The 26,436-nt window shown below is 44.0% G+C and overlaps 1 protein-coding gene across 2 annotated transcripts in view; it reads left to right on the top strand.

Annotated features, from left to right (window-relative positions):
- Positions 1-26,436, top strand: part of PLXNA1 (plexin A1) — a 330,066-nt gene that overhangs the window by 290,898 nt on the left and 12,732 nt on the right. For both annotated transcript variants that reach the window (XM_066597033.1, XM_066597035.1), the window contains exons 22-25: positions 3,624-3,880; positions 10,097-10,163; positions 20,992-21,138; positions 25,706-25,865. In XM_066597033.1, the coding sequence (XP_066453130.1) occupies positions 3,624-3,880; positions 10,097-10,163; positions 20,992-21,138; positions 25,706-25,865 (631 nt within the window). The remainder of the gene's footprint in view (positions 1-3,623; positions 3,881-10,096; positions 10,164-20,991; positions 21,139-25,705; positions 25,866-26,436) is intronic.

Here is a 26,436-nt window from a genome sequence, read left to right as displayed (position 1 = left end):
GCTGCAGAACACACAAGAGCCATGACCATTTAGTTTTTCCATTAACATAGCCGTATGCTCCATTTTTCCTGGGTTTAGTTTTTACAGTGTTCGCAGTGAATTAAAATGACATGAACATTGTACTCTGGGTCGGTACTGTTTCGATGATTCCACATTTATATATATTTTCTTTAATGTTTTTTTTTAATTTTGATAAAGTAAATAACTTTTTTTTCCGTCTCCGTATTCTGAGACCTGTAACTTTTTTTTCTTCAATGATTGAGCTTTCTAAAGGCTCGTCCTTTGCGAGGTGAGCTGTAGTTTTTATTACTACCATTTTTGGTGGTGCATATATCTTTTTGATCACTTTTTATTGACCTTTTTTGGGAAACTGGATTCAGAAAGAAATTGTAAATCTGGCGTTCTGTCCTTTTATTTTCACTAGCTTCCCCTGCGGGATAAAGGTTGTGATATTTTAATAGTTCAGACTTTGACGCAAACGATGATACCATGTGGGGTTTTTTTTTTAATTGTTTAACATTTTTATAGAAAAAATGGGAAAGGGCTTTTTTTTAAAAAAAAAATAGTATTTTTATTAATAGTTTAAAAAATTGTTTTAATTCTTTTTTTTTTTTTTTTGCACACTTTTTTATTCGTTTCCCCAGGGGTCTTGAACCTATGCTCATTTGTTCGCTTGTACTATATACTGCAATACTTCAGTATTAGCAATTGGGCAGGGCTTGATAAACATCTATGCGTAGCAGTTCTGGGAGCCTTCAGTAGGCTCTGGGTTGCCATGCTAGCCCATCGTAACCCCCTGATTGCGTTGCAGGGGGTAGTGGAAAGGGTTTAGATGTGCGGTCAGCTTTGACTGTGGCACCTAAAGAGTTAACTGCCGTGATCAAAGCTCATTCTGATCGCAACAGTTACTGTCAACTGTCAGCTCTGAGCCCGCTGAATGCAGGACGTGTGTAGGTGTTCAGTGGTCCTGAAGCGGTTAACATACAGAGTAATATCATGTCTACTACTCCAGTCACATGCAGAGCTGCGTGCAGAATTACACCCTTTTATGCTCCGTTGACGCCTGCTTACCAGCAGATTTTGCAGGCAGTATTTTCATTTCTGCTGTCACATAGGATGCCGTCCATTTTTGACACCTCCTTTTTGTCAAAAGACCGAGAGAACAGACAAAAAAATGGACAAGTGTGAGCAGATCCCAATGCTTTGTGGGAGATGTGGTGTTTCTCCATCTCTTTCCAGCAGGGGGTGCTAGGAGAAGCCATAAGGTTTTGCAGGCTAAGTGCCAGCAGCAGGCCAGCTTTCAGGATGTGACTGTAGTACCAGACTGGACGTAGCTGAGTGTTGCTACTGGATCAGGGCAGCAGACAGAGTTACTGAGTGTTCCATGCAGGAGACGGTGATTTACTGCTCCTCCTTTATGGTCCTGCAGTTTAGCCTTCCATGGGTGCCTGACAGCTGCGTACTTGTTACGGGGAAGCTTCTGCGTGCCCCACGCTGGATTATCAGAGTTGCTCTCGCAGATCAGTGGCAGCCGTGTCCCTCAGCAGTTCTGCGGAGTCTGATCTGTTTCCCCCACTGCAGATTTAGCACGTTCATCCTCAAAAGCTGCCGGTAAATAATCTGCTGGAAAACCAGACTCGTATCTCCACTGCGCTTCCCCAAAGACTTCCAGGCGGCGCAAGAAACTGAGACCATTCCTTCCTGGTAATGAGTAGAGCGGATGAGACATGGAGAGCAATAGCGGGCAATATGCTGAATCACAGAGCCCTTTACACCCCGAGGGTGTGTCAGGCCACAACCATCAGGGGGGTATTCTGGAATTAATGATGGAGATCTGGGGGGATATATACCATCTACTATAGTGATACTAAAGGGAGGTCTTCTATGTTGTTGAGCTGCAGGGCTTTTTTTTGGAAAACAGCTGACATGTATTTCTAAACAATCTCTCTATGGATAGAAAATACCCCATTAATTACATAATACTTTTTTTCCACTCCACTGCTGGATTGTAGAATATTTCCCCCTGCTGACACCATTATAAAGTGTATATATATGTCTAATCTACATAAATAGAAGTCATTATGTAAATGTATTATTTATCCTGTACTGATCCTAAGTTACATCCCGTATTATACTCCAGAGCTGCACTCACTATTCTGCTGCTGGTGGAGTCACTGTGTACATACATTACCTATCCTGTAGTGATCCCGAGTTACATTCTGTATTATACTCCATAGCTGCACTCTCTATTCTGCTGCTGAAGTCCCTATGCACATACATTACTTCTCCTGTACTGATCCTGAGTTACATCCTGTATTATACTCCAGAGCTGCACACACTCTTCTGCTAGTGGAGTCACTGTGTACATACATTACTTCTTCTGTACTGATCCTGAGTTACATCCTGTATTATACCCCAGAGCTGCACTCACTATCCTGCTGGTGGAGTCACTGTGTGCATACATTACTTATCCTGTACTGATCCTGAGTTACATCCTGTATTATACTATGGAGCTGTGCTCACTATTCTGCTGGTGGACTACAGGATAAGTAATGTATGTACACAGTGACTCCACCAGCAGAATAGTGAGTGCAGCTCTGCAGTATAATACAGGAGGTAACACAGGATAAGTAATGTATGTACACAGCGACTCCACCAGCAGAATAGTGAGTGCAGCTCTGGAGTATAATACAGGATGTACCTCAGGATCAGTACAGGATAAGTAATGTATGAACACAGGGATTCGACTAATGTAGATTCATTCTACATTGTATGTAAACTGTAAAATGGAGACGGTTCTCTTTAAATCAGGACACAAGAGTCACTTAAGTTTTACTGCTGGTCGGAGTTCCCTTACACGTACTTGAACGGCTCTAACTTTCAGCAGTAATCAGAAGTCGGTGTGAGTTGAGTGAGAAATTAAGTGTCTGTTCTTCAGAACTCGGCAGGAATACCTGTTAGAAGCAATTGGCGCACGACAAGAAAAAACCCACTTGGAATCTTCCGCCTTTAATGCCCGATGAATATCTTATGAATGCTCCAGTGATTAATATGGCAGCTGCTCGGGCGTCTGTGGAGGGTTTTTTCCCCCTTTGTAAAGGTTGAGGACTCTTGAACTATATGAAACCTGAGAGCTAATTTTGCCTAATGGTTGTATTAATCAGCGACGCAGAAATGGATAAGAAGCGAGAAGTGAGCCAAGGAAATGTCTGTGCAGGATTGGTGCAGATTACCTCCCACCCCGCCATGATGAAGTGCCCCTTTATCGGGCTGCGCTTTCTCTCACCTGTGTGTACCGCTTATTACGCAGATGGTGCCATTTATGGCTTTGTATAAACTTCATTCTGCCGATATGTTACTCGAGAACTTGCAAAACACGCGGGGACTTTTGTCCTTTCAAGTAATCCAAAACCTTCTATATTTACTGGCGAGGAGTTGTCACTTATTGCTTCCTCAGTTCTATCTCTTTCTGGGAAAGCTGGGTGACGACCCATTGCAGAAGCCACCCAGCTATATTAGTTGGCTGATAACTGTGAGCAATAGACTATATTCAGTTGCTCAACAAATAAAACGTTTTCATTATCACAATTTTATATCACTGGCTGTTGTTTTTCCTATTACAGGTACAAGCCAATGTGGAGAAGGCTCTCAACCTCTTCGGGCAGCTCCTGAACAAGAAGCATTTCTTGCTGACCTTCATCCGCACCTTGGAGGCACAGCGCAGTTTCTCCATGAGAGACCGAGGAAATGTAGCTTCTCTCATCATGACTGCGCTGCAGGGGGAGATGGAATATGCCACCGGTGTCCTCAAACAGCTTCTGTCGGACCTGATTGAGAAGAACCTGGAGAGCAAGAACCATCCAAAACTACTGCTGAGAAGGTGAGAATAGCAAGCGGATAGCCGTAAAAAATGCTGGACCCCCTTCAGGCACCATAATCTATATAATTACCTGATATGACTTTAATTCAATACGGAGTTTCATCCTGTATTAAGGCCCTATAGATGGGATGAATGTCGGGCAAACGATGCCCGACACTCGTTCCCACACATACTAGCTTCCGTACACCTGCACAGGAACTAGTATCGTTAGTTCTAAGTGGGGCGCTGGAGGAGATTTCTCTCTTCGCGCTCCCCCACCCCTCTCCATAGACTTAACACAGCGGCCGTTTAGTACTAAACGGCTGCTATTTTCACTGAACGATGAGCTTCATCATGGATCTTTTATGCCGCATAAACGATAGACGATGAGCATATCTTTCAGTGTAAATAGCTGTTCAGTACTGAACGGCCGCTATGTTACATTTATGAAGAGGGGCGGAGGAGCGCGAGGAAAGAAATCTCCTGCACTGCCCTGCCTCCCTGCTGGCCGTTTTGCGAGTGAGCACGCTCTACTAGCTCCTCACGGGAGCGACGACTCACAGGGACGAGTGTCAGGCATCATTTGCCTAACATTCATCCCGTCTAAACGGACCCTTATACTCCATAGCTGCGCTCACTATTCTGCTAGTGGAGTCACTGTGTACACATATTACTTATCCTGTACTGATCCTGAGTTCCATTCTGTATTGTACTCCAGAGCTGCCCTCACTATTCTGCTGGTGGATTCACACTGTATGTAAATTACTTATCCTGAGTTACATCTTGTATTATACTCCAGAGCTGCACTCACTATTCTGCTGGTGGTGGAGTCACTGTGTACATACATTACTTATCCTGTACTGATCGTGAGTTACATCCTGTATTATACTCCAGAGCTGCACTCACTATTCTGCTGGTGGAGTCACTGTGTACATACATTAGTTATCCTGTACTGATCCTGAGTTACATCCTGTATTATACTCCAGAGCTGCCCTCACTATTCTGCTGGTGGATTCACACTGTATGTACATTACTTATCCTGTACTAATCCTGAGTTACATCTTGTATTATACTCCAGAGCTGCACTCACTATTCTGCTGCTGGTGGAGTCACTGTGTACATACATTACTTATCCTGTACTGATCGTGAGTTACATCCTGTATTATACTCCAGAGCTGCACTCACTATTATGCTGGTGGAGTCACTGTGTACATACATTATGTGTCCTGTACTGATCCTGAATTACATCCTGTATTATAGTCCAGAGCTGCGCTCACTATTCTGCTGGCCTTTATTGGAAACAATCAGCATGCTTGTTTCCAAACATTTTCCGAAACAGCTTAGTTGAGCTCTTATTATTTAAGGTACTATTACATGGTCCAGTGAAAGACAAATGTTCATTTTCATTCCCTCCATGTGTAGACCTCAGCGATCAGCTGACAAGCAAGGGTTTGTTTAATGGAATTCAATCTAGCACCGATGTACATGCTATATCACAGTCGGCACTTGTTTCTTGCCTCTTGTCTTCCCTCCATCGGATGAGCGTACAGAGCCTGGTGCAAAGACAACACTTCCCAGAATACAAATCATCAGAGTGAGCTCTGGGCAGACACTGAAAGAAGTGAACGCTGTAGGATTTCAGCTCTGGATACTTTCTTTTGTTTTCGTTATTAAAGGGGTATTCCAGTTCCAACTACTAAGGAATAAGGGGTAATTGGCTGATTGGCGGGGTCCGCCCGCTAGGATTCCTACTGATTACGAGAACGGGGGCCTGATCGGTCCCTGAATTAAGGAAGTGCAGGTCGTGGGGCTGTGTGGAAGCATCAGTCTGGCAGGTGCACTGCACTCCATTTGAATGAGAGCGCCAAAGATTCCTGAGTCAAGCATTTGGGAATCTTCGGCGCTCTCTTTGAAATGAATGGATGGTAGTGAACCTGCCAGACCTGTGCTTTCTTCATTCGGGAACCAACCAGGCCCCTGTTCTCATGATTAGTGGGTTTCCCAGAAGCTGGACCCCCACCGATCAGGTAGTTATACCCTATCCACAGGGTAGGGGATAACTTGTTGGAACCGGAATACCCCCCATGTTCTACGATAAACTCAAATACTAATTCTAATAAACGTAGAACATGACCTGCCGGATGTCCTCATCTGGACAGGATAATGGATATAGTGATGGATATTTGATCCTGGATTCCTCAGAGGGGTTATATGACTCATGAGACTTTAGTAACAATGTATCGGCTGAGCCTGTACTTTACTAGTTTACATCTCAGTTGTGGAGGAGTAAAACGTTCAGGAGGGCGAGAGGCTGCAGTCCTGACATCACATCCACTTGTCCAGTCCCGTATCCTGCGCACAATGCTCCACACATATGGAGATGATTAAAAAGGCTGAAAGAAATCAATCGGCGCTCAGAGCTGGCGCTGAAAAGAAGAATTAAACACAATCAAATCGATTTCCGAATGCAAAAGCCGAGGTTCTGCTAAAAAATACATTATCTTCATTAATTCAATATCTTCCCATCCTCCGTCTATTGATCACAAGCCCAGTGACAGAAATTGCACTTCAAGACTCTGTGACCGTCGGATTTGGCTGTAAATGAAGCTCTTAATGTTTATTTATTGCTTTCTCTATATCTGTCCCTGATCCTTCGTGCTGCTGAAGCCTGCGATGGCTCAGGAACACAACGCCCGGTAATGAGCCAGACCGCTACTCATCACATACCCATAATCCTGTGCACTGTCACCCATATACGAGGATTACTGTCACAGGGAAATATGCACGTCCGAATATTTGTCTGTGTTGTGTAATACTGCCTGTTGTGTACAAAAACATAACTAATTAAATACAGTTCCCTATATACAAGAATATAACTATTATATTACTGCCCCCACCATCCCCCATGTACAAGTATATTGTTACGTTCATCTGGCGCACTTCGCCACATCATGGGCGCAGGAGTAGTATTGCGTTGAAACAGGACGCACGGGCTGGAACTCCAAAGGGACATTGAACTGTATACTGGGAACTGGACTCATGGACAGACATAACATAAGGACTGACAAACGACCAAAACACACACCATAGATACCTGCACACATAACAGATGGCATTGCTCTAAAAGTACGAGGTATTAGTTCGTGGATTGGCCAAGTCATTTAAGGCTGCAAGGCACTTCCAGGCTCCTTCTTGTTTTGCGGGTTCTTACTCTAACGAGACAACATCCACTAGGACCCCACCTGTAAGCAGGGTGATTGCCCCGATAAGGGCGGCCCCACACTGGAAACTAAGGGCCTCACTAGCCTAGAGATTATACATGATCCAGCAGCACAGGACACAGTTCATACGAACATACTAGGGCTAGCATGCAACACAGAACACCATAACACTGATCATTAGGTGTTCACACCTAATGTCTGGCCACCTACACAGACACTGAACACAGCACTGTTCACACCTAGAGACTGAACACATAACAAGCATGCAGGAAAACCAAACCCCAGAGTGAAGGAATGCCAGCAGGTGTGTGTGTGTGTGTGTGTGTGTAGGTGTATATATAATATATAAATAATATGCGCAGCAGACCAGTGGGGATTGGCTGGCGGGAGTAACTCTACACACATCCGGCTTAATTAACCCTCACCTGTGAAGCTGTGCTCATGGAAACCTGTAGAACAACAGGTCCAAAAGCACACACCTAACAACTATAACTACTAGAATAATACTCCCCATCTACAATAATATAACTACTATAATACTGTCCCCTATGTACAAGAATATAACTACTATAATACTGCCTCCTATATATAAGAATATAACTACTATAATACTGCCCCTATGTACAAATATATAACTACTATAATACTGCCCCTATGTACAAAGATATAACTACTATAATACTGCACCCGATGTACAAGACTATAACTACTATAATACTGCCTCCTATATATAAGAATATAACTACTATAATACTTCCCCTATGTACAAAGATATAACTACTATAATACTGCACCCTATGTACAATAATATAACTACTATAATACTGCCCCCCTATGTACAAGAATATAACTACTATAGTACGGCCCCCTATGTACAAGAATATAACTACTATAATACGGCCCCCTATGTACAAGAATATAACTACTATAATACGGCCCCCTATGTACAAGAATATAACTACTATAATACGGCCCCCTATGTACAAGAATATAACTACTATAATACTGCCCACTATGTACAAGAATATAACTACTATAATACTGCCCCCTATGTACAAGAATATAACTGCTATAATACTGCCCCTCTATGTAAGAATATAACTACTGATAATAATGCCCCCTATGTACAAGAATATAACTACTATAATACTGCCCACTATATACAAGAATATAACTACTATAATACTGCTCCTATGTACAAGAATATAAGTACTATAATACTGCCCCCTATGTGCAAGAATATAACTACTATAATACTGCCCACTATGTACAAGAATATAACTACTATAATACTGCCCACTATGTACAAGAATATAACTACTATAATACTGCCCACTATGTACAAGAATATAACTACTATAATACTGCCCACTATGTACAAGAATATAACTACTATAATACTGCCCACTATGTACAAGAATATAACTACTATAATACTGCCCCCTATGTACAAGAATATAACTACTATAATACTGCTCCTATGTACAAGAATATAAGTACTATAATACTGCCCCCTATGTACAAGAATATAAGTACTATAATACTGCCCCCTATGTACAAGAATATAACTACTATAATACTGCTCCTATGTACAAGAATATAAGTACTATAATACTGCCCACTATGTACAAGAATATAACTACTATAATACTGCCCACTAAGTACAAGAATATAACTACTATAATACTGCCCACTATGTACAAGAATATAACTACTATAATACTGCCCACTATGTACAAGAATATAACTGCTATAATACTGCCCCCTATGTACAAGAATATAACTACTATAATACTGCTCCTATGTACAAGAATATACCTACTATAATACTGCCCCCTATGTGCAAGAATATAACTACTATAATGCTGTCCCCTATGTACTAGAATATAACTACTATAATACTGCCCCTATGTACAAGAATATAACTACTATAATACTGCTCCTATGTACAAGAATAGAACTACTGTAATACTGCCCCTTTGTGCAAGAATATAACTACTATAATACTGCTCCCTATGTACAAGAATAGAACTACTATAATACTGCCCTCTATGTACAAGAATAGAACTACTATAATACTGCTCCTATGTACAAGAATAGAACTACTGTAATATTGCCCCCTATGTACAATAGTATAACTACTGTAATACTGCCCCCCTATGTACAAGAATAGAACTACTATAATACTGCTCCCTATGTACAAGAATATAACTACTATAATACGGCCCCCTATGTAGCAGAATACAACCACTACTATACTACCCCCCTCATTAAATAGCTGTGTGGATCTGTACAGATTGGATATTTGTCCAGGTGGCGGTGTTATAATCGATGCTATGAATGGCATGATGTTTATCAGACTGTAATCGCCCACAGATGTAATCAAAGCCGCCGTGCTACGTTAGCGGGGAGAGTGCTGTTGTCATGTCTGACAGATCTCTATGGACTTGATGTTTAAGCCCTTCAGCGCCGCATGTCCCCCTGGACCGCAGGGATTAAACTGTGTGATCTGCATTTCCGTGAACTGGTCCGTTTAGTGGAGCAGGAATGCATCTCATTACCGCTCTTCCCGGCTGCTTAAAGTGATCTCCGCTTTGATGTTTGGTTTCTTCATTGCTGGTACTAAACTATGACTGCAGTTTTTCGGCTCCCCGGGGCTGAAAGAGAGAAGGAGATGGAATTTAATTTATATTGAGATCAATGAAGATGCTGCGCGCTGCCTCTGGGTGGCTTGTTATTATAATCCGCACGTTTGCACCGCGTCACCGGTAGCAGACGGGACAGATCTCTGGGTGCTCAACATGCTGGACAGCCCGGGTGTTTACAGAGGCTCCTATAAAGCGAGCTTCAAATAAAATGCACATTAAAGCCATTCAAACAATTAAAGCAACTTGTATTTAAAGTGACAGTAACACATATTTTAGCCGTTCTGCAGTATACTCTTGCAGGACACCGCAGAGCTTCAATTGTTGCTTATTCTATAGTATTCAGTGTCTGTCTTTTCTCTTTATTCTAGGACGGAGTCTGTGGCGGAAAAGATGCTGACAAACTGGTTCACGTTTCTTCTATACAAGTTCTTAAAGGTAAAGTCTGTTAAGTGTTATTAAATGAGGGATAATTCTCGGAATTCACAAGAGCAGCACCTGTATTGTTTTTATAAGAATGTCCTAATATCTAATGGACAGGCGTTGTTGTGACTTCAAGACTTTACAACTTTTTTTTTGTAGTTTAGTTAGAACACCCCTATTATTTGTGTACAGTGGACTGTTCCAAAATGATGCAGTCAGGTTAAAGGGAGAAATGCAATGTGTGTTATGGAACAAACCATTGTACACAGATTTTTAGGGGATCTATGTTAAAATCAGACGTGAATAGCTAATTTATGGGAGGTGCTCTATTCTCACTTCATGTTCCAGAGCTGATTCTTGGTTATCTGCCCATCATTGTATGGTGAACCGCTGCTGATTGATCACTTAAGATACTGTGCTGAACCTCACCTGCTTCACAAAAAGTATGATAGCATACAAAAGCATCAAGTTTAGATTAAGATGCAATGTTTACAGTGTTGACCCTTCAGCCTTCTGCACTTCACCTTGGATGCCAGATATCAGCTTCTGGGCCAAATCCTGACTGATGACAGCCCTTTCCTCCCAATCAGTGATTGGAGTTTATCACTATTTCTGTGGTTTCATCTGTTCCCCTGCTTTTTGAGGATTGACCACAGATTCACACTGGGATGGAGATCGGATGAGTTTCCTGGCCCGGGTGAAGTGCAGAAGTCTTGAAGGGTCAACGCTGAAAATATTAAATCTTTACCTGAACTTGATGCATTTTGTTAATAAAAGTGTAGGAACTTATGAAATGCTGATAACTGTACTTCAGTAACATAGGAACATCTGACTAAGGCCGACTGCACACAGCAGAGCAGGAGCTGCATGCAGAATCCAGCTCTGGCAGCAGCGGCATCCACGCATACCTACTCTGTCGCCGGCTTTTCTGTACTGTGGATGGACTTAGCGGCTTGCCGTCGCACATCCACTGTACAGATTTTTGTTCTTCTGTGCCTGCGCTAGGCGATGACGCAGAATCCGCGACCTGTCCACAATGTAAATTGAGGATGGGCCGTGGGTTGGACGGCTTTCATTGACTTCAATGGAAGCCGTCCGTGCGGAGCCTGCATGAAGACGGAGCATGTTGCGATTTTTCCTTGGTGAGCCGAAATCGCAATTGATTTCTGCTTGTGTGTAGGAAGCAGCGGATCTCCATAGGAAGTAACCGGCAGGTTTTGCTGCGGATTCGCGGTGCGGACGCCGACCACGGATTCCACAGCAAATATCCGTGCAGGCGACCTAACAGCTAAAAACACTGAAGCAGAAAACTGTGAAAACCCAAGTTTGTGTTAACCTCAAAACTTCTGGCCACGACTGTAAAACACGGAACCCTCCAGATATATCGAAGCCTTCACTAGTCTGCGGAGTCATCTCTCGGTTCTTACACTCTGGGGCTTTTTTCATTGTCACATTAAATGGGAGGAAAGTGAAATAATGACGAGCGGAAGCCGCCGCCGCCAGGAATGTTTCCAGGGTTTTATTCTGATTGATTCCACCAAGGGAATGCAGATGGCGATCCCCATCCAGAAAATACAAAGATACTTTCTAAATTGTTGTCGTTTTTTTTTTACACCATATGGGAAGAGATAAATATTGAGACATCAGAACAATCAAAATAATTTCAATTTAATGTAAAAAAAACAAAGAATGACATCGGCAAATTGTGCTGTAACTGACGGGTTATTTCTTGTTTTACCTACCAGAAGAGGCATTCTTAAAGGGACGCACCAACCTTGGAGCTGCTTCTCAGCAAATAGCTGCTCCGTCACATGAGGCTGTGGGCTCTTGCTTTCTTTTCCTCTAAAAGGTTACTTTGTTTTGGACAACCCCTACTTGTTAGCAGGGTCCCTTGACAATTAGCAAATCATAAAGTGTTACCCTGCTGGGATTCCAGTAATCAGCTGTAATTTCTGGGGAAGCCTTGTAGTAAGTGTACAGTTTCCCTGCAGCGCCTCCACAGGGGATCAGAAGTATTACACAGATTTCATTTACATTAATGAATTTTCTGCGTGATGCACAACAGGGCAGGTTCTCCAGAGCGAGAGGCACTGTTTGTAGTCAAAAGGATCCTGAACAGAGGACCCTACCCACATTATACCCCAAATAACAGAATAGTTGTGTATTTTAACAGCACCACTATGGGGTACTTATAATTAGTTTTAAGTCACTGAAGGGGACTTGAAGATGTGATCGTTCAATCATATCATCCAGGTACTACACTGCATTACTTCTGTAGTGCATTCTACTAAACCTATGACAGCAGCCTATTAGATCCTGCCTTAGGCAGCGCCTAATAGGCTGAGTTAAAGACTTGACGAATACCATTCAAACCACATGTTAAGCGAACGACCTAATGACTATTGTTATGCAGACTGAAACTCAGTGACAAGTGAACGAATAGTGCATGACGCCCCTGCGTTTACACCTAACGATTACCGCTCACTTTAGCTCGTTTGAACGAATTTTGGAATATTAGCTTTGCATGTAAATGGGCCTTTAGTAGACAGGCGTGAAGGCCTTTGTCATGCTTCCGGCTGACATGGGAACCCATTGGTATCTTGCGCTCCTGCTGCGGGGTGCCAATAGGTAACAGAAAGAGCTACCTTATGCCTGTCATCTGCTTATATGCTGCAGTTGCTATTGATTGTGGCATGTAAGGGGTTTAACTGTCCGGATCTGAGTACTGAGGTCCGTAAAACAGCGTATTGCGGTTACGAAGGGGTTAGGTAATTGCCTGGCGTGGCTGCACAGGTAGAGTTCCCCTTTTCACACCATGCAGACAACCATTTCTTGAGATCCACTGCTGACTCTGCATGGCCCTCCCCTCGGTTTGTTTCTAGAATACGCCGCTCGTCTCCAGCGCGTTTCGTGATCTGCTTTCCCCAGATAGGAGGAGATTCAGGATTATTATTAAGCCAAGTGTTTGAAGCCTCTCACCTCCTCAGCCAAGGCTGAAAGTGGCCATTAAATCTGCAGTAAGCCGGTGAAAGCTCTACATACTCCCGGGACCCGCTTCATACGTGCACCTACCTGCTCATTACCTGCTCTTAATGTAACACGCTAATAGATCTCCGCCGTGCCCTTCACTTCTCCCACAGCGGGCACCAAATGGAAAATCCAGCCAGAGGACAAACGTTCCTATTTCAGGAGCCCGAAGTTCACATCGTCTATCGACTCTACAATATCTTCACTATTGCGCCTCTGCCAAATTACCAGTTATACCACACACAGGCGTAATTTGCAGCCTTGTGACCCGGCGTATCGTGCCAGGCGAGTGACTCATAAGCATTTCAGGATTTGCTTGGAAGGAAGCATGATATATAAAGCGTGGAGGACCGTGAGCCGGAATTACCCCCTTCTAATGATCTGCGAATACCATCCCTGGTGGAGGGTTCCAATTGGGTGTCGGTGAAGTCAAGGATTCTATGCGCCTTAGTAACTCATGTCTATCAGTCGCCAATTATTATGCAGGTTTTATGTAAATGAAGCTTAAAGGGGTTTTCTGATTAAAGACATTTATCCTAGACCCACAGAATAAGGGGTTAAATGCCTGATCATTGAATGTCTCACCGCTGGGTCCACCAGCAAATCCGAGACTCCCATACCCTGCGTGCTCCATGTGAATGAGCGACTGTGCACATGCTCAACGACTGCTCCATGCACTCTGTTTGACAAGCTCAGCAATCTTCCTCTGTCCCGGAGAAGTGAATGGAGTGCTGCCATTCATATGCCCTGCTGCTTCATTCACATGGGACATTCCTGGGCGCCAGTCTCATGGATCACTGGTGGTCCCACCGGTCAGACCCCCTCTCCTCTAAGGACTGGGGAAATAACTTTAATCAGAAAATCCTTCTATTTGTATAATGAAAAAGTTATAACATACTTTGTTTTAATTCCTCACCGTTTGCAAGATCACTGCTTACTGTCAGTGAGTGGAAACCTTCTCGTTCAAATATGAAGGCTAAAAACCTGTTCAGACTTGCTACTCTCACATGAGGGTTTATTAGTTGTATCCAGTCTAGACAATTCTGCGTGAGTTTAGGGCCGCTCTCACAGAACCGTTTCGTACCGTGTTTTTCTGCGTTTTTGTGTGCCTTTGCTTACGTTTTTACTGCATATTTTTGCGCAGTAAAAACGCAGACAAGCTGATGATGTCACATCATTCCTCCTCCCACAAAAAACGCAGTATTATACATGGAATTGCGCATTTACTGCGTTTTTTATGCACCCTGTTCATTTCAGTGGGCGATTTGTGTGTGAAATATGCACTAAAACGCCAAAATAGAACACGCTGTGTGTGATTTTGCGGGCGTAAAATAGGCGATACAATACGGCTAGTGTGAGAGGGCGGCATACTTTGTGTACACGAATTTCAGGACCTGAAGCGAAGCCAATATCGCGCACGCCAACGTACAATGTCCGGCAGATACAAGGTGTATTTGTCTTAAAACCGCCTTCCTTACGGGAAATGGTGATCGCAAAGTGTTACTCATTGCTTTCAATGGGTAAACCGCGCATCACACTCGCATGCCATGTGATGCGAGGGCGCGCTCAAAGATAGGACATGCCACGATTTTTTTCCCGCCCTGCATTGCGAGAAAAAAATGGCTCACGTGTACGACCCCATTCAAAAAAATGGGGTTCAAATTCATGAGAGATTTGTGCGTCTCGCAGCACACAAATATCGCACAATTTTTTCGGCCGTATGAAAACCTAAGAGTCTTATACATTTTCTCCGCACTCGTACACTGCAACAAACCATCAGGGCCGCAGGCAGAGGTTGGGTTGGTGATATGTTCGGCGCACAGAGAATGAACCCCACTGTAACAAACGCTCAGCCGGGAGAAGTGTGTGCAGTGTGCTGGTTTTCAGCCTTTGGAGGTAAATAATGTTTCCATTCACCGACAGCGAGCAGAGGTCTGGGAAATTGAAATACGAAGTCTATTAGAACCTCGTGTAAGAGATAAAATTGTGAGCTCCAGGGGTCTGAGGAGCATGATTGTAGTGTGTACCGCCCGAGACCCCAGAAGGGCAGCCGCTTGCCACCCTGCAGTATTTTTTACTGGCTATGTTAATGGGCGGTAAGAAATAATTGTCAGCTGCCAGCCAGCCGGGCATCAACCCCACAGACAGTCTGCCCACAGTGTCCATTTCACACTTCTCCTCAGGCAGCTTAAAGGCTTAGGGCACCCCTGGGTATAGCAAACCCCGCACCTCCATAGAATACTAACTCCCAGAATCCACCTCTTCAGCACAGACCACAGCCTGGCATTCTCCCGGGCGTGTAAACTCGTGTTTCCACATCTAGCGCATTCTCAGATTTTGCTGAATGTTTTCTTGGCCTGCAACATTGACAAACAGTCATTCCCGTAAAGGTCACATGGAGGTGATGAGGCCTAAATGTCACCCCCCTGCTGTGATCGCTCCTGCCACACAATCGTTGGCCACTAGTTAATTTTTGTACAGTTTTGCGCCAATCCTCTAAACCCCCTCCCCAGAGCCCCATTACCCTCCGCCGGGAGACTTCAGCTTCTATCGACCACTCGGCGAACAATCTATTTCATCTTCATTACAAGTAGCCGGCCTCTTTCTTCTTGTACTTATAGCGCGGCAGACCATCTGTTATCAGGCACTTATACAGCAGTGCATTCTGGGAGGCCGTGGAGGAAACCCGGAGAAACCTTTCCACCTAATTAAAAGTAAAAACTCATCCGTTTGTCAGGTTATCGATCAACATGGCCGCTCTCCCGGCGGCTGCAGGGGTTGTCATCTGGGTGACAACTTTTTGGAATGGGCAGTAAAGTTTATAACCTGCAGAATGTATATATTTATCTGTCGCCTCCCACGGACTGAGCGCTTATTTATCAGAAGTGTAATGAGACATTCCCTGCAAAGCCAGGGAAGAGACAGGGAGAAAAAACGACTGCGAAGTGTTGAGAAACGTGCGGTATTAGATGCCTGATGAGCTAGATCCTGTCAGTAATGCTCTGCTCATATTTGTAGCTTTCTGCTAGCGAACGACGGCGTCTACGGTTTTTATATTGTGCACATAAAGGGAAGAGCTGCACTTAAAGGGAAACTGTGCCCAGGAAATGCCCCTCTAAAATGATGGCATCTGTGCAATGTCCTGGGCAAAACTGAACTAGTGGATGTAACGGAATCCTCCTAAAGGACTCTCAAAGTGCCAGTCAGCTAATTAGAAGAATTAAACCCCGCCCCCGACGCCTTAGCCCCTTTACAGTAAGGGTCCGACTCCTTGACACTAAAGGGTGTTACATGTATGTTCTTCAGCAGCGCGGTTTGCATGGAGCCGGACCATCAGAGCACATACCCTTCTGCAATATCCGAGATCTGCGTTCATGCGACGCACATCTGTTAACCCTTTAAATGCTGCTGTCAATTCCAACAGTGAGCTGAGTTTGGGGATCCCGAATGCAAACACACCCGCACTATGAGATCACATGGTACTGTCAAGGTATCATGGCAGCCAGAGTCCTTCTGAAAGCCCCCAGAGCTCCTGCATTATTTCTGCGTATTAGGACGGGCCTGTGCTAATAGAATGCCAGCAGGAACGCTATAGGCCACATGCCCATGGCCATGCCGGAATATCGCAGCAGAGTCCACCACGGCGCTCCCCAAAACCCCCATACTCATCTCCCAGATTCACCGCATTATTCCCGCCGCTTAAGCCGGCGTGCATGCACAGTACAGCACATGACGCGCCGGCACTGCGGGATGATGCCGTGAGCGGGGACGCGTATTCACGCAATACTTCTGCTGTGCTACAGCGGAAGTATAGCATGATGGTCGGCTTCCATTAACTACAATGGAAGCCAGCTGTGCGCATTCCTGCGGCAATTGGAGCATGCTGCGGTTTCCTTTATGCTGTGGAATTCTGCAGCGTAAAAATTGGGTTATTAGGTCCAATAGAACCTAATGGCTGAGCCATAACGCCGCGTAAAACGCAGCAGAAATCCGGTGTGGGCATTAGCTCATATACTGCAATAATGAAGCATTGCAGTATATGGTATAAGTAAACAAACTAATCACAAGTTTAAGTCCCCTATAGAGACTAAAAAAAATAAGAAGTAAAATAAGTGAAAAAAGTCTTTTAGTATAAAAAAAAAAAAGTTTAAGGCTGAAATCTTTCTCATATTTATGCTTAAAATATCAAAACAAAAACTCCTTACCGCCATATTTTGTATCACTGTGTCCATAAGAGTCTGATCTTTTAAAATAAAACATTTATACCGCACTGTGAATGTCAGTAAAAATAAAAATGCACAACACCAACATTTTGATTACCTCATCCCTAAGAAAAAAAATCTAATAAAACGTGATCAAAAGTTGTATGGGCCTCAAAATGGTACCAATAGCAACTACAGAACAGCCCACAACAGACGAGAGTGCGCATAATCCCATCAATGGAAAGATTGGTGGTGGGAGGATGGCGGTCTCTTGAAAGGACCAATGAGATATGACCATCCTCCTTTTCCCCATCCTCATCCATCGATGGGAAGCTAAGCCGATCCCATACACATCAGAGAGTCTGCCATTGTCATCTGGTTCGGACGGATAAAGTCTAATGTGTATGGGGACCTTTATAGGCAAGTGTCATGTAACCTCTCTCAACTCTGCTGAATGGCTGAGAGGGTTTACAGTGGGGCATATTTCTTAAGATGGCCACCTTGAGATGATGTTTGGATTTTGCCCTTTAATTATGCATGATTACAGCATTTGTAGGAGGTCAGATGTTCCCTGGATGCAATTTGGGGCCACACTCTTCAAACAGTGTTGGAGGCAGACCTGGATGTCCAAGTTGGTTCCAGAGATGATGACCCTTAGCCAGCTCCATGTCCAGACCCTTAGCTGGTGCCTCTTCTTGGACAGGTCCAATGTGGGTCATTTAAAGATTAGCTAACCGTCAAGGTTCGCGATTGCATCTTGTTTCTTGATACCATCAATGTTCCCCCACTCAGATTAACAGGCTGCCCTGGAACAGAAGACCATGGGCTGATACCAGTCATAGACATGTCTAATTGCCACTTTGGAAGGTTCTGCTCTCCCCATGTAGTAAGCATGCTCTAGAATCCAGTGGCTTAGACCTTAAAGTCCTTATTTTACTTTCCGCTCACCCAGCCCCTTTTACATGACAGCAGAGGGTCCTGTGAAGCCCCTCCACCGTCATCATCCCACAGATTTCATGTTTCCTTCCACAGCTGACTCTCCTCAGATCGCTCAAGGTAAAGATGGTCACTTATACAATACACAACAATTGCCGACCTCCCTTCTGAGATGCCCTACACAGACTTCATTCCCCCCTCAGTAGTTAATGTGCCATTCATTTGGCCAATCCCGATGAAAAAATTCTGACGCCACTTTCTCTCCAGAACGATTAATTATTCGTAGCGTGGCCGGGCGCAGGCTGCTTCCTCTCAGATCCCTGCGCATTGCCTTCCCCAGGTTGAATTAATGAAGCTAAGTTTGCAAATGAACCATAATTTCAAAGACAAGCGCGTTGTCGAAAGGTCTGGGGATGATGTATGCCTGCTCTCGCTCGTTAGCAGCTGTCTCTTTAATTACTGCAGATGCTAACGAGATGCTAACAGCATATGGTGACAGGGAAGTACTTGCACTTTTGCACCAAAGCAGATCTGCATGTGAAAGCCGTGCCATGTCTAGGTCCATGGTGGCCAGAGGTATCCTTAATCTGGGCGGAGCGGAGCAGGGTCTCATCAGCATCTCCACCCAGATTAATTTAAGGGGGTGTAGATTTAAGCAAGTGACCATTATCAGACCTATACATAACATTGGTCATCTATATAGGGTCGTCTGCGTCCTAACAGAAAATGATCAAGCTGTTCATCGTTGGAGGATAAATCCTAACATCTGAACACAGCCTTAGCGTCTACACGGTTGCAGATCACGCCGACATTACGTTTTTTTTCACGAATCAATGCAGTTTTAAAATTAGTTGGCAATGGCCACGCGGTGTGCGGATAAACCGCAGATTAACCTGCAAAAACAGTGCGGCTATTAACAAGCAGTTCCGTAACCGTACTAAGTTTTGGCCACGCCAGGGAGACTAGATGTGGACTTGCTCTTACCTGGTGTGAACGATCTATTATCACTTCATTCGTTAACTCTGTAATAGGTTTAGTAGCATTTGTTTTACGGATAAAAAGTTTCCAAACTTTTTTTTTAATTAAACATTTTGAAAACCCAAACCGTTTTTGGTTAATGCAGCAATAAATATTTTCCTCTTACTGTTAACTTGTCTGTATGAGTGATGTAAAGAGGGAGTCAAATTTTTGGAATGTGTACCCTTTTTCTCTCTATATAAGTCCGGGAAGAGATAACATTTCTCCTTGTGGACATCACCACAAGGAGGTAGGGAGTCTGATACACCATGCAGTGCTTTCTGGGAAAACTATGCAAATGGATAATGAAAAAATCCTCCACACTGCCACCTATTGGAAAGTAGCTTACCCTATGAGTCAATAATCAACTTTTCAGCAAGCCTAGTAACATTACTAGGGATGTGAGCCAAACCAGAGTACCTGTTCCCTCATCAGTGCACAGTAGGGTTCGGCTTGGCTGGGTGAGGGTGAGAGACCATCTTTAGTTTGGTTACAAAGCTTGTTAAAGGGTCAAATGTGGACTCTTTAGGCCCAACGATTATCATTCAAAATTCACTCAAAAGCCATTGTTTGAGCGATAATCGTTGTGTGTAAATGCTCCCATCTTTCATTCTTTGGCTTCAGCCGGAGAGAAGATGGCACAGACCGCATGCTGTGTTTGCTGTCCATGGTGCTGTATTCTCCCCGGGAATGCTGATTACATTGTATTCAGCTTGCAGCCCCACAGCAGAACAAAGGAGCTGAATGCAGAGAACAGAGCACTTGCTGTTCTCTGCATACAGCTCTGGAGGCTCATTTGCATGCAAATGGAGGTGATAAGCTGCTAATGGCCATTAGTGTCCATTAGCAGTTTATGCAAAATGATTGCTCAAAATCTTTTGAATGATTTGCATGTAAATGGGCCTTTAACATAGCTATCTTCAAGTAGGTGGTGCTGTGAAGGACTGTTCGGTCACTACTCAGTTGCATATTTACATAAAAATATTAAAGATGGTCGACGTGTAGGATAGCTTACTTTTATATGTATACCTGCTGGTCTTATCCATGACATGTTTGCTGTTGGAGTTAACCAATACAGTCTTCATTGTCTCTTTAAAGGGGTTTTCCAGACAAAATACTATTGATGACCTATCTTTAGGATAGGTCATCAATAGTTGAACATCTGGGGTCTGTTGCTTTGGACCCCGACCTATCAGCTGGTATGGCAGCCCGCTGTCAGAGCCGCAATGTACAGGGTTTGGAGAGGAAGCAGATTGCTCCAATTCTTCCGTAGTGGCCGGTGCATGTAACTGCAGGTGCAGCTTCCATTGATTTTAATGAGACCCCAGCCTACAGTTACAAGCGCTGACTACTACACGAGTTGGACAATCAGATTCCGCTTCGACCTCTGTGTATTTGCGGTGCTGTCAATGGGTGTCCGATCAACTGATAGGCCAGAATCCCCAGTGGCAGACCTCAGCCGATCAACTGTTAATGAGAATAAATCATGATGACTTATCTCCCTGGAAAACCCCTTTAATACACAATGCTGAAATCAGTCTGACATGGGGTATCAGATATTTGGTTCCTGACTTTTGACTCCCCCCCCCCCCCCCCCCCCCACAACCTCACTTCTTTCCTCCTCCAATATCTCATATGTGATCTCTTCTCATCCTGTTCAGGAATGTGCGGGCGAGCCACTCTTCATGCTCTACTGCGCCATCAAGCAACAGATGGAGAAGGGGCCCATCGACGCCATCACAGGAGAAGCTAGATACTCCCTGAGCGAAGACAAGCTCATCCGTCAGCAGATCGACTACAAGATGTTGGTGAGTCCTCCTGTCCTCACGCTGTTATCACTAAATGTGACTAGTAAAGGTCCCAGAACCTGTTTTGGTATGATTTATACTTGAGGGTCAACCGGGCAAAGGGTTGTTTTTGAGTTTTTTCCTAAAATACCCGACATATAGCATGTGGGAAGGTCGATGTGGGCAACCAAAGAGTGGTTGTTCCATGGAAGCCTCACCTAAGCTTCATACCATGGTGTAGATTTGGTCGGCCATGTTTTTTTGGCTCAATCCCATCACATCCGCTCAACCTTGACCACAAGCATTGCTTACGCGATGACTTCCAGGCCCGGACTGAATGATTTTGACAGAATGAGCGAGCCTGTGGCCGGTCTTAAAGGGAACCTGTCAATATGTTTGAGCCCCATAAGCTAGATTATGGGGCTCGAAGGGGATGGAATGGGACATCCAATGAGCTGTTTTACTTGCAGGGTGCCCTTATCCAGCTTTGCCTCCCTGCAAAGTTGCCACATGCACACAATGTGTCTCTTTTCGGCTGTTTGCACATGCTCTTCCATAGAGATGAATGGGAGAGAACGCACACAGCGAGCTGGAGAGTCAAGCGCTGTGCATGCGGGGCACAGAGCTGGAACAAGGCGCCCGGTGAGTAATAAAACATCGTTCTCTGGACTCCTCGTTCCATCACCTTCCAGACCCATAACATAGTTTATGGGGCTCAAACGTGATGACAGGTTCTCTTTAACTGTTAATAGTAATTTTGCGCCCACACGTAGAAGCCGTTCATTTTACATTGGTATTTTTTCTTCTCTCTCTCTCTTTCTCGCGGTCTCTTCCTCTTCTGTGTCTCTCACTAATGTGGCTTGCCTGTTAATGGATTGAAGAATCCTTGTGCCGATGACGGGCTGAGCGATGAGTCATGTAGCCGCTCGCCTCAAGTAAGTTTACTCGCAGCAACGCCTCGCTCCCCCTCCCTCCGCTTTGGTGGTGGTGGTGGGAGGGGGGTCTAGAACTGGGATCCTTCAATCCATTTCATGGCTTCATCCGTATCTGCTTATATGTGGCCATACGCATTAGATTTGTGCTGGCAGATCCGGATTGCTTTCCGTAGGATCGACAGCATTCTAATGTCTATGGGGCTGCCCAACACTCACGACTGCGTACAGAAATGTAATCCCAATTATCCTCTCTCATTGTATTGCTTGCTTTGTTCAGAAATGTCTTGCAGCTGCTTGTCTATACCTGCGCCATAGATCTGAGCGGCGTAATCTGCCAAATGTGCATGTTAATGGAGGAAATGATGTCCAGATATTGAGTCGTTTTTATTTATATAGGTCCAGATTCTGCGCTGAGGAATTTCTTAATGTATCTTTATAGCAGCCGGAGCTGTTGTCCCTCATTCAGGGCTGCAACTTCCTTGCATAGACTTAATTCCTTGCATAGACTTAAATGATAAAATTCTGTCTGTCTAAAGTCACCACTAGGGGGAGCTCAAGGGCTCAATGCATACTTTAATTCAATTTAGGTCATATTTATACGGCTCACACCGAGTTGCGCCTGAGATTCTTGGGCACTTGCATCGCACAGCTCATTGCAAGTCTTATTCTGGAGCGTGAGTTGCACGAAAATAGGACCTGCTTCAGTTTTTCCGTCTCACACTATAGGTGCGAGAGGAAACACGCCCGTGTTAATTAACTCATTTGAAAAACAATCCCTTAATACATTGCGCAAGTTTACTGTCGCACAAATGCACAGAACTCGCACTTTTTTCATGGTCATTTAAAAATGCCTTGAGTGTATAATCGGCGCAGAATGTTGGACCAAATGTGTGGTCAAAAGGTGGAGATTCACTATAAAGGCTAGAAAAAAATGACTTTTTTCTTTTTCCAGAAACAGCACCACAAATGTCCACAGGTTGTTTGCTGTATTGCACTTTGGCTCCATAGAAAGGAATAAAACTGCAGTACCACAAACAACCTGTGCTCAAGTGCGTTGCTGCTCTGAGAAGTAAGCAGCCGTGTTTTTTTAGTCCTGGACATCCCCTTTAATTAAATAGTGAGAAGGTCTGCAACTTTCTAATATGCTTTGCCCATATTTATCAAAGGGGTTTTCTGGCACTTGAAAAAAAAAGTGCCTAAGGGCTGAGAGGGCACAGAATAACAAATTAAGGCCCGTTCACCGGTCAGATGTCCCCCAGGTCCATCGCAGCTGCTTCAGTACCAGGGAGTTGCTTCATTGATCACACACCATGCATTATGCACCATGTCACTCAGCCAATGACAGGCGTCACTGGTGACACTGCCATGAATATCACGTGACTGTGATGGTTTGTGATTGGCTGAGCAGTCAAGTGAACAAAGAAAGGCACGTGAATGCTACAGTGGCTCCCTGCATCCAAGGTCACTGACTGGGGAGTGTGCCTTAGTTTGTTGTTTTGTGCCCTTTTTCCAGTTTTTTTTTTTCAAGTGTCAGAAGACCCCATTAATATTGGTTTTCATATGTCAATCTAAAACTAATGTAAGCTGAAGTAAATTGCGCCAAAACTTATTAAAAAAGGTGCACACCTCTTAAAAGATTTGGCACAATTTGTTCTGTTCTGAGGTTGAGAAATAAAACTTATGTCTGTTGTGAGCAGATGTAGATTTGCACAAAATTTGCACCATTTTCTTGACTTAAAGTTGTTGATAAGTGTTGGAAAGTTTGTGACCACACCCCTGCCGTAAACCACGCCTACTTTTTTGCATAATCAATCAATTGTTGCACAAAAGGGCAGCACTTGTCCACATACTCCAAAAACTTGGGGTTTTGGGAGTTTTCAATTCCTCACCTTTAAAGGGGTTTTCCCCACTGCTTAAAATTGCTTCAAAGCCACTTTGTACTTCCTGGTTGCTGCTGACCAGGACATGTGACCGCTGCAGCCAATCGCTGGCTATAACAGTGACCTACCATAGCCAGTGATTGGTTGCAGCAGCAACCAGAAAGTACAGAGTGGTTGTGAAGCAATTTTAAGTAATGCGAAAAGCCCTTAAGATCTCTGCTTGCTATCTGTGAATGAAAACATTGGGACAGATTTACGAACACAGTGTAAACTTGGACTAGACAGTCTTAAAACGCGCTAGTTTTATCACAAGGATGAATTCATATTTAAACACCTTTGTCTAACTTTATACCAGCTGTGACTTGGCTTAGTTTTTTGAGCCAAAATTGGTACAGTTTTGGGTGCAAGGTTGCATCTAGGCCATACCCCCCTTCTTTGAAGCCGTATCCCTTTATTGGACCCAGTAAAAAAAATTGTCTATAGTACATCATAAATATGTTCCAAAACGTGTAAAAAGCCAAGTAGGTTTTTTGGTGCAATTTAGGCCTGGAAAGTGGCGCAGCTTAAGAAATCTGTCCCATTGTCTACATTCAGAGGAAACCCATCAGGACCTGCTGCAGCCCTGCACTCACAGCTGATGAGCTTGTTACAACGCACTCCTTGCAGACACATTGTAACTAAACCTATCAGAGGAGTATTATGGTTATAGGACGTTTTTTTTTTTAAAGGGGTTGTCCAGTTGTAAATCATTGATGGCCTGAGCTTAGTATTCGCCATGAATAGTAGATTGGGGAGGCACCCCCACCGATCATCTGATTGCTGGGCCGGTGGTGTTATGCACTGAGCGGATTTCTGCAGGAAGCAGACAGCTCTGCTCCTGCTACAGTGGCCAAGCTTGGTCTTGCATGCAAAGTTCCTGTTCACATCAATGTGTGCTGGACCTGTAATACTAAGCCTGACCACTACGGCGGGAAAGGAGCTGTCTGCTTCTTGTAGAAATCAGCTCAATGCACAAGAACACTGGCCCAGCAAACAGCTGATTGTTGAGGGTCCTAGGTGGCAGACCTCTACTGATCTACTATTCATAGCCTATTCCCCCTTAGGATAGGCCATCGATAGTTTATAACTGGACAACCCAGAGGTTCTGCTCCATTCATTTCAGTACAAAGCGCTTGGTTGTTTCAGTCAGCCCCATTTAAATGAATCACTGGTTGTGAGAGAAGCCATCTGAAATTAGGAAGACTGGAAACGGGACCACCGCTCTCGGGATCCATGGGGTTTCCAGCAATCGGACCCCTACTGATCTATCAGTTTTTAGTGGATGGCTAAAAGCTTGAAAAAAAGGTCTCATAACTAGAATACCCTTTAAGCCGCCATGTTGGATAAAAGCATCCTGGCTTTAAAAAAAGGAACAATTAATCAATCCGAAATTCTCTGTAGCGGACGCAGCTGCCTCTACTTGACTGTTTTCGGCGTTATCCTTCCCCATCATTTCCGGTTTTGGGGATCTGCCTGATAATTGGGTCCATTTGGCCTCTGCGACCGCTGCTCATGGTCTTTGAGGAGGCGGCTGTACTTTCCTTCAGCAGGCATTGGGTTTAATGAGCATCAATAATATAACTCTGCACTTTCCGTTCTCTGCTCTTTGGAGGGAACGACGCTTATTAAAACCGTAAATTCTGGAAAACACTAGAATAATTAAATTAGTTAATTGCCGGTTGCTGCGAACTCCCAGATGTTCCCAGATGTCATAATGAAAACTCTTCTTTACAGACGCTGAATTGCGTGAACCCCGAGAATGAAAATGCTCCCGAAATCCCGGTGAAGGTGTTGAACTGCGACACCATAACCCAAGTGAAGGAGAAGTTGCTAGATGCCGTGTACAAGGGGGTCCCCTATTCTCAGAGACCCAAAGCGGGAGACATGGACCTAGGTAAGAGACGTCATCGGTCAACCTGCCTAATGATGGAGTTGGACAAAGTGGACCACCCCTTTAAGTGGTGATGAGGGTAAACTGGGTATATAAATGTCTGACAGAGTGGGGTCCCATCTCTGTATCTCTTACACATTCTGAGAAGGGGATATGAAAGCAGAACACATATATCATTATTCACTGTGTGGCCTACAGTAGACAACCTCTTTAACCCCTTAGTGACTCGGCCAATTTTGGTCCTAACGATGTTACGCTTTTTTGAAGATTTTCATCTCTAATTTTCAAAAGTCATAACTTTTTTATTTCTCTGGCGATTGTTTTTTGTGTGGCGAGTTGGAGTTTTCCTTGGTACTATTTTTTAGGTACATATGATGTATGGTGGCAGGGAGAAAAAGCACATCAATTCTGCCATTGTTTTTTTTTTCTTGCAGCGTTAATCATGCAGTATAAATGAGATGATAGATTTTTTTTTGTGGTTTGGTATAATTATGACTAAACCCAATTTTTGGGGGGGGTTTCCACTTTTGCACAATAAAACCCCTTTTATTTGGAAAGTTTGTTTTATTTTTAA

The sequence above is a fragment of the Eleutherodactylus coqui genome, chromosome 3, assembly GCF_035609145.1.
Source record: "Eleutherodactylus coqui strain aEleCoq1 chromosome 3, aEleCoq1.hap1, whole genome shotgun sequence".
NCBI lineage: Eukaryota > Metazoa > Chordata > Amphibia > Anura > Eleutherodactylidae > Eleutherodactylus > Eleutherodactylus coqui.
The sequence above is the reverse complement of the archived record's forward strand: the minus strand, read 5'-3'. Positions and strand labels throughout refer to the sequence as shown.